This window comes from Trichoplusia ni, chromosome 6, assembly GCF_003590095.1.
Source record: "Trichoplusia ni isolate ovarian cell line Hi5 chromosome 6, tn1, whole genome shotgun sequence".
NCBI lineage: Eukaryota > Metazoa > Arthropoda > Insecta > Lepidoptera > Noctuidae > Trichoplusia > Trichoplusia ni.
This window is the reverse complement of record NC_039483.1, coordinates 2653957-2670933: the sequence shown is the minus strand read 5'-3', so window position 1 is coordinate 2670933 and position 16977 is coordinate 2653957. Positions and strand designations below refer to the sequence as shown.

Sequence of the window (16977 nt, the reverse complement as noted above, 5' to 3'; positions counted from 1 at the left end):
GTAATCTTTTTAGCTTGTCTCAAAAGATAAAATTCAGAAAAGACTTTATTTAATCTCATAAGACTTCCAGGACGAAAAATAGATTTTCTTTTTCGTCCCTTTTAAATTGTGCCTAAGTGAGTACGAGATAACAAGTGAGATAGTGTCACGTAGCCCTTCGCTAAGGGTTGTGTTGATAAACCGTCGTCCAACATGTTTGCCTAACGATTACTTGCTATAAAAATAGTTGAGAAAAAACGAATGTTAAAGACGGGCTAGTATTGAGGTCTTGGTTTGCAGATCTGTCTTAGATAGTCAGCCGATATTTTTATTTTTCCTGAACAACCGACTTGAATAGGAGGAGGTAATCAATTTGTCTGTATTTTTTTTTATTTTTGAGATCATAACTTCGAACTGGATGTACCAGTTTAGTTGATATTTTCATTAAATGAAAGGGAGAGGGAAATACCTTTATTTCATCCCAACTAATTTCATCAAGCTATGTGTTGCTAGCCTTTTTCAATTAGCAGTATCATGATATGATGATGCAAAACAATTTTAACTTCCCAAATCCAAGTATTTATTCTTGATGTGAGTGAAAAAAAACCACTTCCCAAACTTACCTATACTTCTATACCTAGAATTATTTACAAGCTTCAAGCTAACTTCATAAAAACATAATCACAGTTGTAGAAGATAGATTCATGACAGCATGTTGTTTGTGAAGCATATAATGTATCAGCCAATCGTTGACACTCCCATCAATCTTTGTAACGCGTCGCGCTTGTGACTCCCATAGAGAATGATCGCTTCTTCTTCATATTTGTACTTCATTTTTTGTCACTGTATAGAAAATTGATTGTAGACGCGCAGATATATCGAAAGTTCTCGAAATTGCAGGTTTGATTTCGGGATTTCTTCTCTAACAGCAAAAACACTTAGGAAGCGGTGAAGGGTACGCGAAAATGGATGCTGTTCAATGTAATCTGACCTTCAAAAAGTGCTACGTAGTAGCCTAATTTGAATAAATGACTTTTAATTTTGTTTACTGTTTGTGAATTTCATTAAACCTACATTTGAGGTTAAAAAAAACGAATGTTTTCTCACAAATATCCACAGTCACCCTCCGTTATACAAATAAAACATGAGCCCATGGTTTTTACGAGGGAACTTGCTGTTGGCGAAGTTTTGATGAAAGAACACTTGTATGGTAACGACATCTAAGGTCGAATACGATTTTTCCTCACACAATAGGATTTATGAAAATATTTTGTTTGCGCCCAATCGGTATTAGATATGGAGTGTTTTGGTCCTTTTGTCCGCAAAAAATGACTTCAGATGATGGCGATGTGAAATTCGTTTGATAATTATTTTACGTGTAATAATATGAACTAAAATTAATGAAATCATAGACTCGACTTATCTAAGTTTTGGAATTCAATTTTATCATGTAACAGACATTTCTAGATACCTTATAGAAAGAACACAAACCTATTTCATGTATAACCTCCTTTTTTCGCGCCCCTAACTTTACTTTTATAATTTACCACCTAAGAAACACATTGTGGAATGCAATAAATGATTGAGTATTGAGTATTGAGTACTTACCTCATATAATCAAAACAGAATCCTTTTTCAAACACTAATTCTATCCTAAAACCTAGCGTGTCAGTTTATTAGATCGGAATGCGTAATCGGTGACCAATCTAATAAAGAACCACCATCGCTCCTAATCCGATCGCGTGCGATAGGTTACTCGAATAATAAGTACATTAGCATTGTAAATAACTCTTTGTATTTAATTGGAAAGGGACGAGCGGTTCTGCAATTGATATCAATTAGAAATAATTAATTAATATTGCCGACCCTCCGCGCTGCGAACGGTTCATAAAAATGGGGTTGTATTTGTCAGGGATGGTCGTTTTGGATGTTTTAACGGTAATCGTGTTGTTTTAGGATGAGAATACATCCTTAATAGCTTCTTTTATGTAATACTCGTAAGTTTAAGGTAATTAGGTCGTGTTTTGGCAATTAAGGACTTTTATACTTGTCTAAAGTTTTCGTAGAACACGTATGATCATCATTGGCCTAGCCTTTTCCCAACTATGTTGGGGTCGGCTTCCGGTCTAACCGGTTTCGGCTGAATACCAGTGTTTTACAAGGAGCGACTGCCTATCTGACCTCCTTAACCCAGTTACCTGGGCAACACGATACCCCTTAGTTAGACTGGTTGTCAGACTTTTCAAGCTTCTGACTACCTGTAACGACTGTCAAAGATGTAGGAATAACAGCCGGGACCCACAATTTAACGTGCCTTCCGAAACACGGAGGAACTCGTTATGACAAAGATGGTCACCCATCTACGGACCAACCGCGTCAAGCATAGATTAACCTGTGAGCGTTTCACTTATGCGGTTTTAGCTTAGCCACGAGCCCCTCAAGGACACGTATGATCATTGTGCTAAATGTCTTTTATTTATTTATTTGGGACAAACAAACAGTTACACATTATATAAGCGTAAATAATATAACAAAATATATTACACAAATGTGGAACTCACACCGTTATCCACAGCGTCTTCCGATACTATAGTTTGTTTTTTAATTAAATATTGGATTAGCATTGGACGTTACTTAGGATATGACTTTTTATCAATAAAAGCTCTTTGAATTTTTTCCCGAATAATGAAAAATTGTCTATTTAGACGCCCCTTTTAACGTTGTTTCTACAATCAGAGAATTCCATTCCTATACATAGAATGAAAGAGCTGAAGATAGATCTCGATGATGGAGTGCAATTGGGGAGGCCTATGTCCAGCTGTGGAGGTATATGGGCTGATGATGGTGATGCTGACGATGATGACATAGAATAGTAGGAACATTATCGACCCTGTAGCATAAGTAGGACAGAAAAAAACCTCTTACATCTAATTCATAAGTTAATTTATATCACTACAACACGAAAATCCCATTCATTCATTACCATCGCATTTATAATCAAACTTTTTTCGATGTACTGAAAAACAACTTTATATCATTTTACCATAAATATAAATACAAGGTCTGTAATAATACTGGTCTACAAATATTTTTATGAAAGAAGCCTGAAAAAAATCTTTCCTTTTTCCCCAATAATAACTTACATTGTACGAGAGAACTGTTACTTGTTTCCTTTGCTCGGGAAAATATGCTTTCTTATTGCCATTGTAATTGAATGCCTGAAATCGTTCTTTGAAAATAGTTGAATGATTGTTTTTTGTTGTTTTTTGTTTGTATGTATTGTATTGTCAGCGTCACCTTGTCTATTGATTGACGCCTGTTTGACACGATACTTGAATAATTAAATGTCTTTCGATTAAGTATTAGTTACATTGGATCGATTCGCGCGTAGTAAGAACTTAGACGAAGCCTCTTAAATAGATTATTACTTTTTTCTATTCGTTTTAGAGTCGGTCCGTGTTTGTAGTTATAATTGACACTATCTGTTGACTGCAGGCTGCGAAATGATACCACGAGAACATGAAATCGGAATTAAAAACTATCCTATGTGTTAATCCTGGTTACAAACTATCTGTCTACCAAGTTTCGTCTAAATCCATTAGTGGTTTTTGCGTGGAAGAGTTACAAACCAAGGATTTTACAGTATTCGTTCAAAAATTATAATATGGTAAAGTGCCAATCCAACAGTACCTAAAATTCCTCGCTTAGTTTAACTGACTGAAATAACGCTAAACTGAAACCAATATTTAGGTAAATTATGCTCTGTAAAGGCAAAACATACTCATAAGTCAAACACTATTACTAACACCTGTCAACCCTTATATTCGTAATGTGTTTACAAAATGTTCTACAACACCGGATTCTAGTATCGTCATTCGGGTTGGGCTCACGTACTAAATAAACCTGACACCATATAACTGGATAGAAGGCTGTAATACAACGTGAAAATAGAATTTCATTAATTTGATAGAGTTGAATTTAAATTACATATGTATGTAGTTTTAATTGAATACCTTTTATATTGCATGTAAGCTAAGTCTCGCTCGTAAACTTTATGTACGGTTATCGTGTGTGTTAATTTAATTCAATGGCATGTGGAACCTTCTTTGGGGAACCTTTTCAACCGAGTTAAAAAAAGGAGGATTTTCTCAATTCGTCGGTCTGTAGATCGTTACCTCAAAAATTAATGTAACGTCAAATAGTTGTCATTTGGTCCCTTTTATATTTCATCAAATTTGGCTCAGTTTTTTTTTATTTGAAGTCGGTTGCATGAAATAAGAAATGTTGAATAGGTGTCCTTTACGTTAAATTTAAGATTGAATACACTTACAAATAATATGACTGGTTGACCAAAACTCGTTGACTTACAAAATCAGTGATATTCGCTTAGGCAGAGAAACAGAGGGTAGTGTATAAAGTTGATTATTTAGGACGTATTAGAAAGGACCAACTTTCACAAGGGCTCCCGACCCCGACAGAGGAAGTTGTTATTCCATACAGCCGCCCTTAATCGTAGCCGAGCTACAGGGTGTTCAACTACAGATGATTAAAGACGTTCTAATTTCCTTGTGTAAGAATGCGTTCTAAAGCATTTGTTTTAAAACTGTAGATAACAACATTTTAATTATTTACAATTTATGCATACACAATTGTACACATCAACACAATATTAGAACAACAGAGTAAACTAAATAGTAGGTAGAAGCAACAAATAATTATCTTTTCTCGTTCGTTGTAATTTTTTATTTCAGGTAATCTGAAAAAGACGCGTCAGTAACGTTATATTACAGGTCTATTGACTTTAGTTGCGTGTAAAAAAATCTTATACACAAACTACTCGAAACTGTCTTGCCCTGATCTGTGCATATTTATTAACACACCCTGTATATCTCAGGCGTGAATTACACGCCAGGCGTGTACAGAATGTTTTACCGAGGATGCTTGAGAGATGATTGGGTGTACGCGACGACCTTCGTAGCCCAAATGGAACGTGGGAAATATGGCACTTTAGTACCAAAAAAAGTGCGTAAGGTTCTGTTCTTCTGCCTTCAATGGTACTTTTGACCTCAAAGGTTTTATGCAGATCTCTGCAAGTTTTGTGGGAGGTTTGGGCTTTTTTGAAATAACTAGAAAATTGACTTTGTTTTTCATTTGTGATGGTGTTAAAATCTTATTTGTCTTAGTGATGTTTATAGACCAGTTTTTATGACAAAGCAGACATTTTTCTTTCGTTGAAAACTTAAGATTCATGCTCATGAGTATAAAAATTATAATTGCCCTACTGTTAAAAAAATTCTGGAGTAATGTATTTTTTTAAACATCACCACATACATAATTTGATAACTAACATCCTTTAACTTGAAATGGAACCGTTCCCTAAAAGCTTCGTAGAATAAACCTTTTTACTTTTCAAGATGAAGGAAACTCCCTTCAGAATAAAATTCCCGGAATAAATCAGTTTTTTTGGAATTATTCAGGATTGGAAATTCATGGCTTAAGTTCGGTCAAGAGGCGTTATTTGATTTATTACTTAAGGGCTGATATTTTTGGAAAAGAGGCTACGAATTCTGCTTAAATCAGAATATAATGGTGATCTTATGTAAAATATTATAGTAACCGTTTTGTATATCAATGAAAGCCGTTTTTAAAAAGGCTGCTGAAAAGTTGTCTGAAAATAAAGGACCACCGTACACCTATCTAATAAACGGATGTATTCACAAATGTCACTTCGTTAAAAATCGCTCTTAAGTGCCATACTGTCTCTGTCAATGTGAAGTGGAATGTGGAAACGAATAGACATTAAAGAAAGCCACTTAGTAGTGTTATTCTTGAACACGACCTCAAAATTAATACGATGCTCCTCTGATTTGGTACCAAACTCCTCTAATACTTAGAGTAAATTAAGCGCCTAGAAACAAGACAATTGAAGAAAGAAATAAAGACAACAATTCAGCTAATCGTTCGTATTAAGAAAATTCATTATAATAACACAGTATATAAAATCGTAATGAAGCCGTGTTTGTTCATTCAATATTTACTGGAGAAACAATTACTCGGCAATACTCTCTGGATGCGATCGTTGGAGGCAATCTTCTCTGTTTATCGGACTGTAAATGGAAATGTACTGAGTATAGGGGCCCCGGGAATATTAGCCGAGCTTATACACTTGTCATTATGTAAGCGTGATAATGGTATGCGAGAACTAACTGGTTTTTATGTAGATGTTACTGTAGCAGATAGCAGCTAAGCGATTATTGATTCTAATGTGGAGACTTAAGGGTGAGATGAAGATTTTTAATAGACTGTAGAAAAAAAGCAATTGATACTGCACGAAGAGTTTTTAAAGAGAAATAATAGAGAATACAAAGTCAAAGTAATTTTAAATTTCAACAGATATTGGAACCTGATTTTAATTTAATAAATGTTTTCATGTTATCCTGTAGGCAAGTTTGTTCGTACGCTTATTAATTTTTTGCCAGTTAATATCGTTATGTATTATAGTCGAACATGTTTGCAGAAACCCTCCAAATATTAAACACTCGGAAATTCAATTTAAATTTTCGATCCCCTTTATAAATATTTCAGCTTGTATCACAGTTTTCATCTCTGAAAACTATTAACTTTCCACACGGAAGAAGTCGCGCTTGTTGATATATGATAATTTATGATATGAAGGGGAACGTCAACCAAAAATAACGCAGAAATGCGTCCGTCGGATACCAGTATTAAATATGGACCGATGGATTTTTTCTAATACTGTTCGGGATTAGGAAAGATTATAATCATTAATGGTCGTCGCAGACCTCTAGAAACGCCTACTCAAGTTGTTTCGGATGAAGTTCGCTTAAATACTTGCAGTAGCGTGTTGCAAGCATAACGTCTTTATTTAAAACCAAAGTAACGTTGAAAAATATATGTACATGTATAAAATTTTAAAAGTACATTCACAACTATTATTGCTTTTGAAAAGGTTTTATATATCCTATCACTCCACTGCCAACCAATTACGTCACAAGCATAACGTCACCCAAGAACCCAAGCTCCCTCATCTAGTTTAGCAAGATATTAGTTTTGTTGTTACCCTTAGCTGTGAGTTTGCCAACATTCCGCATTACTTATACATCTCTGTTTTCTTTCCCAAAACTTTCGATAGTTTTGATATCAGCGGACCCTTCTATTATTACCATGTATATTGTGTTTATGTGTGATCGTCTGACCTTTGTCATCGAATATGTAGGTTTATGTAAGTTCGTGTTTGTTTGATCAATTGGAAGCCATGACAGGTCAAGTTAGATTGGAAAATATTCGCTTATGTAAGTTTTGGATCAGAAAGATAGCATAGATTATGTACCGTGATTTTGTGTGCCTAATATGTTGATATGGTCTTGTTATCGATACGGGTCGCATTGAAATAGATGCTGTGATGTAGAGATGGCGGTATTTGTAATTTAGTTATTCAATGGTAACAGCTATCCAAAATGTTTGAGTGTAAACATTCTTTAGAACCAAAACAAAATCATGTATCCTTAGTAGAGTCCGATAGAGTCTAAAATTCTCCATTCATTTTAAAATACTCATTTTCTTCACTTCCACAATCGAAACTGCTAATCTTTGCCAATGAAAGTAATGTTCACTATAGCAAGTAGAGCTATTGATATCGTCCTTTCGATACATCATAGTGGTCGACGAAGAGTCGGTTAAATATAGAGCGAGTGACATGACGCACACACATCAATCTATTTGGCAAATATTCTGGCGGCTAATAACAGTCAATATTAGTGGTTCAAGTTAATCCGATCGCATTGATTGAAAGAAAATAGAACTGTAAACCATAATGATTAATATAAGATGAAAAAAGGTTTTGGTGAAGTTGCTGTTAAACCTGTGATTAGAGTTGAAGTGTGTAGAGATGAGTCAAAGACCATAAAATGATTAACATTTTAGCTTCTTAAATGTATATTAAGTGGTGCAAATTTTTGTGTCTTATATACTGACTTTAAAGAAACTGTCCTTCAGCCAGTCCACTTATCAAGGGGTGTAAATAAAAACAATCAGGCTGGAGTCCGGAATAACCATGATTTTAAAAGTGGTACTCATATTGCCTAATATGAATGAAAAACTTTGATTAAATGTTGCTCGATATATTGTCTAATTTGATCAAATTACATTCTGCCTCTTTATCAATTAAAATTTCTTCTTCATTAAGTTTTCTTCTCGTTTGTTCTAGATGTAGGTTACGACTACGTGGTGGACCAGCAGCCGATCGGCAAGCTGCTGTTCAGACAGTTCTGTGAGAGGAACAGGCCGCAGTATCACAAGTACAATAACTTTCTCGATGCGGTAAGTATTCACTTTTACTGACACGTCCAGCTTACTTTGGTCTAGTTTCTTTTTAATTGTGTGAGTTGCGTTTGGTATTTAGAATTAAATTTAGTTTAGTTTGTTTTTATTTCTTGTTGGGAAAACCATTCATCTCGTTACTAAGTGACACTAATATAAGAAAGGTCAGCTAGCAGCTGTTTTACCGATAAAATTCTTCAATAAAATTTTGGTTTTTCCAAGTATTGGTCAAAAGTATTTCCTCGTATATTCAGTGATTTGTAACCTGTTCCATCTTGACTAAAGAAATAAGAATTAAAATATTAATCAGAATGTACTCTATAAAGACAAAACCCTGCAGCATAAACGTCACTCCCATACCCGATAACAACGTATGACAGTAACGACGTTCGAGATTCATTAAATGCAAATTCTATAAGAGATTCATCTCATCAATAAACATTAGCCGGCTCGCAAAGTGTAGGCAGATAAAAAGCTGTAGCAAACAAACACGTGAGCAAGGCTGACCTGGAAAGCTTTGATGGGTAGGCCTGCGGTAGAATCGATCGTGTTCTGATATGCAATGCTATTTGTTCCGTGAGCCCGTGGGCCCGTGGGCTACCGAACCGAATAACCGCGAACATATTTGCAAAAATATCGTGATTGGATTCCGGTAGCTACGATTTTTTCATACGCTGAAATTCAGGCTTCGATTTTAAACTCCAACAGTTTTTTTGCTTATTTAGTTGCTCATAGTTGTAGATGATATTTTGCTGCACTATAAAAATTTAAATGTACTACGCACTTTTTTTACATTATTTTGTGTGTTCAGTTTCAATTAAATTGAGATAGGATATCACACGCACGCTCATAGCAGTTACCCCACTTGATTTTCAAAAGGCTAAGAATTTAACCTGACCTATTCAAGAACGACTTTCTTTTCTGGTGTTCCTTATTGTCTCAACTTGACAAAGACTTAAAGTGAACTTCAATCCAGTATCGTTCTTGAATAGGTAAGGTATAGCCTTAATAGCAGCTAGGTTACACGAGCATCTTTTCCTTCTATCGGCCTAGTTAACACTGATGCTCGAAGGTCCATAGTTTTGCTTGCAGACAGACAGGTATGAGGTGGAGGTTGACGAGACGCGCGCGGCGCTCGCGGCCGAGGTGTTCGGCAGGTACCTCAAGACTGAAGACTCGGAGGCCGTGACTGACGTCGTCAGCAAGCAGGTCATCGATGAAGCTAGCGATGTTATAGATGGTAAGATTGCAAATAAATGGGAAGGGCCTTTTCTATCTCCACTTTAAACGCTGGAGTTTCTCGATTCAGAGAGCTAAAGTGCTTAGGAGTTGCAATTACTGGCACGTGTACTGCAATGCTTTGCGTTTCTACGTGACGGGAACGTCACTTGGCGCTTAAGTTTAGTCAGTAAGAGTCTTACACTACGCGTTCCCTCCCCCGAGGGGGCGGTTGTCCATGAGAATACCGCGCCTAACAAAAAAAAGGAGATGCAATAACTGATGCTGATCTTTTAACATAAAAAGTGCGTTTTTTTCTGCAACACTTAGCCACGTTAACAAGGTTACAGTTTCTTAATTTAATACAGCCACGTGTAAACGGAAAGTGACATTTTTATCCCCATTAACGAATCCATTTGTTTCCTTTCCAGGCGGCTCTAAAGACATATTCATAGAATGCGTGCGATGCGTGAAGAGTTTCCTCGCGGGCGCTCCGTTCGCGGAGTTCGAGCGCTCGATGTACTTCCACCGCTACCTGCAGTGGAAGTGGCTGGAGGCTCAGCCGGTCACGCAGCACACCTTCAGAATGTACCGGGTGCTCGGCAAGGGCGGCTTCGGAGAGGTCTGCGCTTGTCAGGTCAGTGGATGGTGCTTTTGTTCTAAGAGACATGTCTTCGGTCAATTTGTTATAAGACACATACACACATAAGACACTTTCTCTATTATCTTCTAGTAGGTAAAGAATGTTGTGGCTGAAAGATTATTTTTCTGACATTGTATAGTTTCGTTTAAAAACTAACAGTACTATTTTATTTTAGGATAGTGAAAATCTAAGTACGGCTAACGACTTTACTAAGATTTTCCTTAACTTTTCGCTATATCGATATGTGAAAGATGTTCCTCCATAGAATATTTATTGGACAGTTTTGATTTCCATTACATATCAGTTTTTGATTTCCCGAAAATAAGCACATACATATTTATGAAGTAAAATGCTTACGTTAGTAAATCTCATCCCCAATACGTTTGCGTCTCATACAAATGCATGATGTCCCCGAGCCGATCCTAGTAATATAATGCGCGGGTCAACGCCCGCCTAAACTTGGTCACCATAAAGAACATCTCTAGTTGTTTGCCGAGTTGGGCCGGAGCCAACTCCGGAAGGAAACAAATGTCTGAAAGGAATCTCGTCATTTTATTATACATTTCGCCAACTAACAAATTGTTTACGCGCGTAAATTAATTATGCCTTTGTCGAGTTTTCTGGCTCGTACTGTATGGGAATTGAAAGCCTTGTTTACGGCAGTTTTTCTTAGACATAGGTTAATGTCGACTGTATTTCTGTTATGGAGTTAAAGTATTTTCGTAACACTTTCAGTATTTTATAATATTTCGCATGTTGTTCTTTTTGGATCATTTACAATCTTTTTGAAGTAGAAATTCATATTTTCTCTTCCTTTTATAAATCACTGTTTACTCAAATTCGATCATTCTACCCGATATTTCTCCTTGAGTATTCTTATCTTGTGAACTGCTTTCTAGGTCCGAGCCACAGGAAAAATGTACGCTTGTAAGAAATTAGAAAAGAAACGCATAAAGAAGAGAAAGGGTGAAGCGATGGTGTTAATAGAGAAGCAAATCCTTCAGCGAATCAACTCGCGGTTCGTCGTGAACCTGGCGTACGCGTACGAGACCAAGGACGCGCTCTGTTTAGTACTCACTATTATGAATGGTAAGGGGGAATTAGTAGCGCAATGTAGCTTGCGGTAAATTAAGGATGTAGTTATAAAATTGTGTTAAATTTTCAGTACAGTTTCGATCTTTAGTGTCCTCATAAAACTTACTTTATGAGGTTCAGTGCGGTCAAAATAGAGATAAAACAAATCCCCTTAAAAATTAAATCTCTTTCTGCTTTTTGCCGTAAATGGACGTTGCTGGCGTTTACTCTGGCCGTGGTCCGTTGAAGCATTCAAAAGCTGTCAAGATAATCAGGATAATACTAGATATCAATTAAAATTATAAAAAATTGGCTCTGTATTCTTGTAGGGATAATAGATTTCTTTTCTCTATAAAAGTCTTTCTATGTCTCTCGTATTGCAGGCGGTGATCTAAAGTTTCACATCTACAATATGTGTGGCGCGGAGACCGGCTTGGGAATAGAGCGAGCGAGGTTCTACGCCGCGCAGGTTGCATGCGGTCTCGAGCATCTACATAAAATGGGAATTGTTTATAGGTGAGATATATTTTTGACACTACTGTCATTTGATAGTAACTATCGAGTTAACTGTTGCATCATTTAATAATTATTGTCATTCGTTCGAGGAGTTTTAAATATGATAATAATTAAGAAGGAACAACGGTCTTAGTGCATTTATCATTGAACATTTAGAATTTGTCAAGAATGTTTTTTTTTTTTATGTCGTATTTTGACTTATAACTACATTTACGAATTTTTGGAGCGATGATCTTACTTTAAGTTATCTTTATATACATTCACATTTAGATGGTTGCCACTGCGCCTTAAAAATACGATTAACAGCTTCTATAAGTTCTCCTTTACACGTATACCTGTGTTCTACAGGGATTGCAAGCCCGAGAACATTCTTCTCGACGACGCGGGCCACGTGCGCATCTCGGACCTGGGGCTGGCCGTGGACGTGCCCGACGGCGGCAGCGTCCGGGGCCGCGTCGGAACCGTCGGCTACATGGCGCCGGAGGTAAACCACTACATAACCAGTCGTTCTACGTAACTCTAATTTGTATAAGGCTTAGATGAGTGGCTGAAATACAAAAAAAATAAGTGAAGAGCAAACCTGTCAGCTATTTAAAATACGTGTTTAATTAAAATAAGTTTAATCACTTCAAGAGGCCCTTAAAAATAGCATTTTCACTACATTCCAATGCAATAATCTCCCGAAAAAATGTAAAATCCTAATAAAAGCTATACTTTCTGTTACAGGTGATAGACAATGAACGATATACGTTTAGCCCCGACTGGTTCTCGTTTGGTTGTCTCGTGTACGAGATGATTGAGGGCCGAGCCCCCTTCCGCGCGCGCAAGGAGAAAGTCAAGCGGGAAGAGGTGGATAGGAGAGTCAAGGTCAGTGCCTAAAGTACTTCCTTGGAGAACTCTCTGTAGAATTAAGACAGAAATAAGATTTTATTGTTATTTGTTTTTATTTTTGTGAAAAATACTGTATGTTATGATTTATTATTACGTTTTACGAAAATTTAGTTTCCGTTTTAAATTATATTTCTGAATTTATGTAAGTTTAGATGTAGATTGACTTAATCGAAAGCTTATGTCTGAGACAGTTCCTAATTCAGTTTTTTTTATAATGAATACTTTTTTTCTGAATTAAGTTTAAGGTATATCGTGGTTGCTATAAATGGTTAAGTTGTGTGTTTATGTGTGTTGCAGCACGAGCAGGTGGTGTTCTCGTCCAAGTTCGGCGAGAGCGCGCGCGGGCTGTGCGGCGCGCTGCTGGCCAAGCGCGCCGCGCAGAGGCTCGGCTGCGGGGCCGCGCGCCGCGGGGCGCAGCAGGTGAGGCGCGGGGCCAGCGCCCATAGCTCTGGCTCTGGCAGTTGGATGGAGCTTGGGGTGTTTTAGTCAGTCTGACATATCTCTGTGCCCTCAGCGTGAAGTCATTAGCGAAATGAGACATGCTGTTAGGAAACCAAAACACACTCGCATTACCGCAGCGGCGGACAAATCTCCCGCGACACCAACTAGCGCGGAGACACCCGTCTCGGCCCCGACAAGACACTCCCTTCTATAAACACTATAGCGACGGACCTTTCTACTGCTCAATTTAAATATTTATCTTTGTAATTTTTAAACGGTTTAAAATTTTTAACGGTATACAAACAAGTTACCCATTTTATTTATCACTTGACACATGCGCTATACTATTTCTTGTAATTAACTATCGTAATCGTTTTGATCGAAAATGGTATGTTTCGCTTTCAATTTATATTTTCTTTTCAAATTTATTTTTAGAAGAGGGCTTTTCGGACTCGGACCAATTGCCGCTGAAAAACTCGAGTAAAACCACAATACACCATAAATAAACAACTTTGTTATATATTAATTTGTAATTCCAGGTGAAGGCACATCGTTTCTTCGACAACCTGAACTGGGCGCGCCTGGAGGCCGGCATGGTGGACGCGCCCTTCGTACCAGACGTGAGTCCATTGTAACAATCTCCCTTGAAAATAAACATATTAACTTCAACGACATGTATCTGGATAAGTTAAGAACATAGATCTTCAAGTGCAGCGTACGGAAAATTAATTTTCATGACTGTACAAAAGTGATATTGACAGTATTTCACCAGACCTTTTGCCCGTAACCGTTTTTCAGAACTTATTTCATTTTTCACATTTCATTTTATATGCTGCTCTTTTTAACCCCACGATCTCATTCATGACCTTTTGCTTACCTAACTTATTTTTTACGCAAAGAGCTTAAAAAATAAATAAAGCACGCCACTCATCAAAATCACATAGCAAAAAAAATCGTACCCAAACCCAATATATCCCGTTCCCAGCCTCACGCTGTCTACGCCAAAGACGTGCTAGACATCGAACAGTTCAGCACAGTGAAGGGAGTGAACCTGGACGCGGCGGACGACACCTTCTACGGCAAGTTCAACACCGGCTCCGTCAGCATACCCTGGCAGACTGAGATGATCGAGACTGGCTGCTTCGCGGAACTTAATGTGTTCGCTAGAGGTGGGTGGTTCAACAAAACTTGCTTTGTGAAGAGGGATGTTGAGTGCATGTAGAAATTATAATGAAAATATGTTTAGTAAGACGGTAGGCGAGTGGATGAGGTCACCACGCCAAATCTACTATGCGCGACGGGTTGATGGATCGGTCCCCGCGTAAGACAAGCGTTAGTGTGATCAACGAATGCTTGTTCTGAGTCTGGGTGTACATGAGAAATCTTGTAAAGAAAAATTTTAATTTACCAGAAGCATACAAAAAGTTGTCGATTATCCATGTTTCGGAACCTTATTATTTTGCATTTTTTATATTTCATTTTAGGAACTTCCTTTCTTAGAACAAGCCCTCCCCGTGGAGTCATTATTTACGAATACATATTATATTCTGAAACATAAGTAACAGGATATCACTGACGCTATAACACCTTATTTGCATATTGAGCTTTGACGAAGTAAAAAAATCCATTAACATTACTATATTCCCTATTACAACACCGGTATGTCCTCAGGAGAGGACAGCAAGGAGTGTCCGACAGTGGACCTGCAGCTGGTGCCGCCCGCGGCCGCGCAGGAGGACGACAAGGGCTGCTTCATGTTCGCCAGAAGGGTTAGTACTCTTTATACTTATATATATGACATACTCATATGTCTTTCCTCTTTTGAAGGTGAAGAAAAGTGAGTGGATCGTGATGAATGTTGATTTGAAATTTTGTTTGTGTGAGGAGCATGATCATTTGTTTGGTATCTGGTTGTAATTTATAAGTTTTGAATATATAAGTTTGCTTAGTTTGATACTAGGTGGCGTTGTATGAAAGTTGCGGAATATTATAATTATTCATATCCCGATGAGGTTGCTTGAGCTAGGGCCGGGCGTACTGTGGCGCTTTAAATATGAAGTGGAGTAGCAGATCTCGGCAAAAACCGTTACTGCGCACTAGATTAAAATGTCTCGTTCTGTGGTGATAATATTTGTTTTTTGATACGAACTCTCTTCCCCTTTAGGTGCTATGTCCTCAGAAGAAGGTATCCGCCCGCCTCCGCGCGGTGCCCGTGCCCGAGCACCTGCTGCCGCCCGACACGCCCGCGCCCGCCCCCGGGCTGACCCCCGCCCCCGGGCAGGTCCCCGCGCAGCCCCCCGCACAGCCCCCCGCCAACAGCTGACCGCGCACGCTGACTCTATACACCAATATAAACAAACACTCGTAGAAACACACGATTAGACACGGCCATATTACTTTTTGAGACTAATTTAGTCTGTTGTTATATATACTTACTGACCTAATAACTAAATATGACCTTTGATTTGGTAAGAAAAACTAATCACTACTTTTGACAATGGTTCAATAAGGTTTTGGATTGATTTGAACCGTTTAAATACGCAATTTAACTTATTGTTAAAAAAAATCTTATTTTCTCAAATCTTAGATTCTTTGCAAAAATATCGTTATTCTAACCGGCTCTGATCTCCAAACTCAAGATTTAGTAAATTTGACAACAGATGAAATTAAAAAATATATAAAAAAAGTCTAAAAAATATATGTGTCCCACTTAAATGAAAAAAGAAATTTGGCTAACTAAGCAATAAAAATTGTAAAAATATAACTTATGTGACGACAAAGTGTCAAAGAATTGATGTCGTATTGTCCTAAAATGTCCGGTAACTCATCTACCAATAACGATAGATTATTTTTAATGTATAGACAATTTTGTCTGCCGTTTGGTAGCGAAATAATTGATATGTTGACTGCCTCGGAAGGCTTGCGAAAATGTAACAAGAATTGTGTAGAAGGAAATTATATATAGACAGAAAAGAGTATTATAGTTCTAAATAAAATCTTATTACGCACTCAAATAATATGTGCTTTTTCCCTCACAACCATGGCGTCAAAACTATAAAACTTTCAACTCTTAAAAAAGACTGTAGTTTGAGTCAAACTAATACGTGTTTTAATCAAACAGTTTGACCTCAGAGCACTTAAATAATGAGTTTCCCTTCCCTCTTCACAATTCTGTCTACATTAAAAAAAACTGGCTAAAAGTCAGTAGCTAGGATTGTAAGCTTAAGGTGTAAAGTTGTCATACGAAATCGGACTCTGTGCGTATAGGAATAAAATACATTTCTCCTTGTACCTGTCGGTTAAGTGTTCCCTTGTGACGTAACACTGTCAATGTTGTTTTAGTATCTATTTTCTTGTTATATAAATTATATAATGACCATACAACCCATAGGTGCCTAGTACTCAGACTAATGCATCAAAGCAATATGAAGTAAAAGTATTTTTATTACGTCAGATTGAAATTGAACAGTTATTACATGATATCTGAAGGATAAAAATTGTCTTGAAGTTTAAGAGAGGGACTTGTGACGTAACGACTTCGTAATAATTACATAGATGTAACATCACGCGTGAGAGTACATTCAATGGAATATGATCGATTTATATTTGCGAGGTAAATGAAAAATTATTATTTATTAAATTACATTACGAGTATTGAAAAAAAGCTTATCGTTGTTCCTATTGTGGTAACCAAGTGTGTTGGGATAAAGCGGGGTCCTGTATTTAGATAGGATAACCCTATATAAACACTTTTAGTCTGGTGTGTTAACCGACATCGGTCGCCTGATATAAGGTGTCTAGGGGATGTATGGTCTATGAATAACTCTCTTTAAAGTACAAAAAATAATATTAATTGGACTTTTGTGAGGTTAAGG

At 37.3% G+C, this 16977-nt stretch overlaps 1 protein-coding gene across 2 annotated transcripts in view; it reads left to right on the top strand.

Moving 5' to 3' along the window:
- Window positions 1-16977, top strand: part of LOC113495152 (G protein-coupled receptor kinase 2) — a 64380-nt gene extending 47403 nt beyond the window's left edge. The window contains exons 3-14 of one of the 2 annotated variants that reach the window (XM_026873760.1): window positions 8207-8319; window positions 9412-9559; window positions 9969-10174; window positions 11080-11269; window positions 11638-11770; window positions 12119-12254; window positions 12497-12637; window positions 12959-13081; window positions 13642-13722; window positions 14088-14271; window positions 14774-14871; window positions 15267-16977. In XM_026873760.1, coding sequence (XP_026729561.1) covers window positions 8207-8319; window positions 9412-9559; window positions 9969-10174; window positions 11080-11269; window positions 11638-11770; window positions 12119-12254; window positions 12497-12637; window positions 12959-13081; window positions 13642-13722; window positions 14088-14271; window positions 14774-14871; window positions 15267-15425 — 1712 coding nt within the window. In that variant the 3' untranslated portion in view covers window positions 15426-16977. Of the gene's footprint in view, window positions 1-8206; window positions 8320-9399; window positions 9560-9968; window positions 10175-11079; window positions 11270-11637; window positions 11771-12118; window positions 12255-12496; window positions 12638-12958; window positions 13082-13641; window positions 13723-14087; window positions 14272-14773; window positions 14872-15266 lie in introns of both variants that reach the window. The other variant, XM_026873759.1, reaches the window with a different exon arrangement.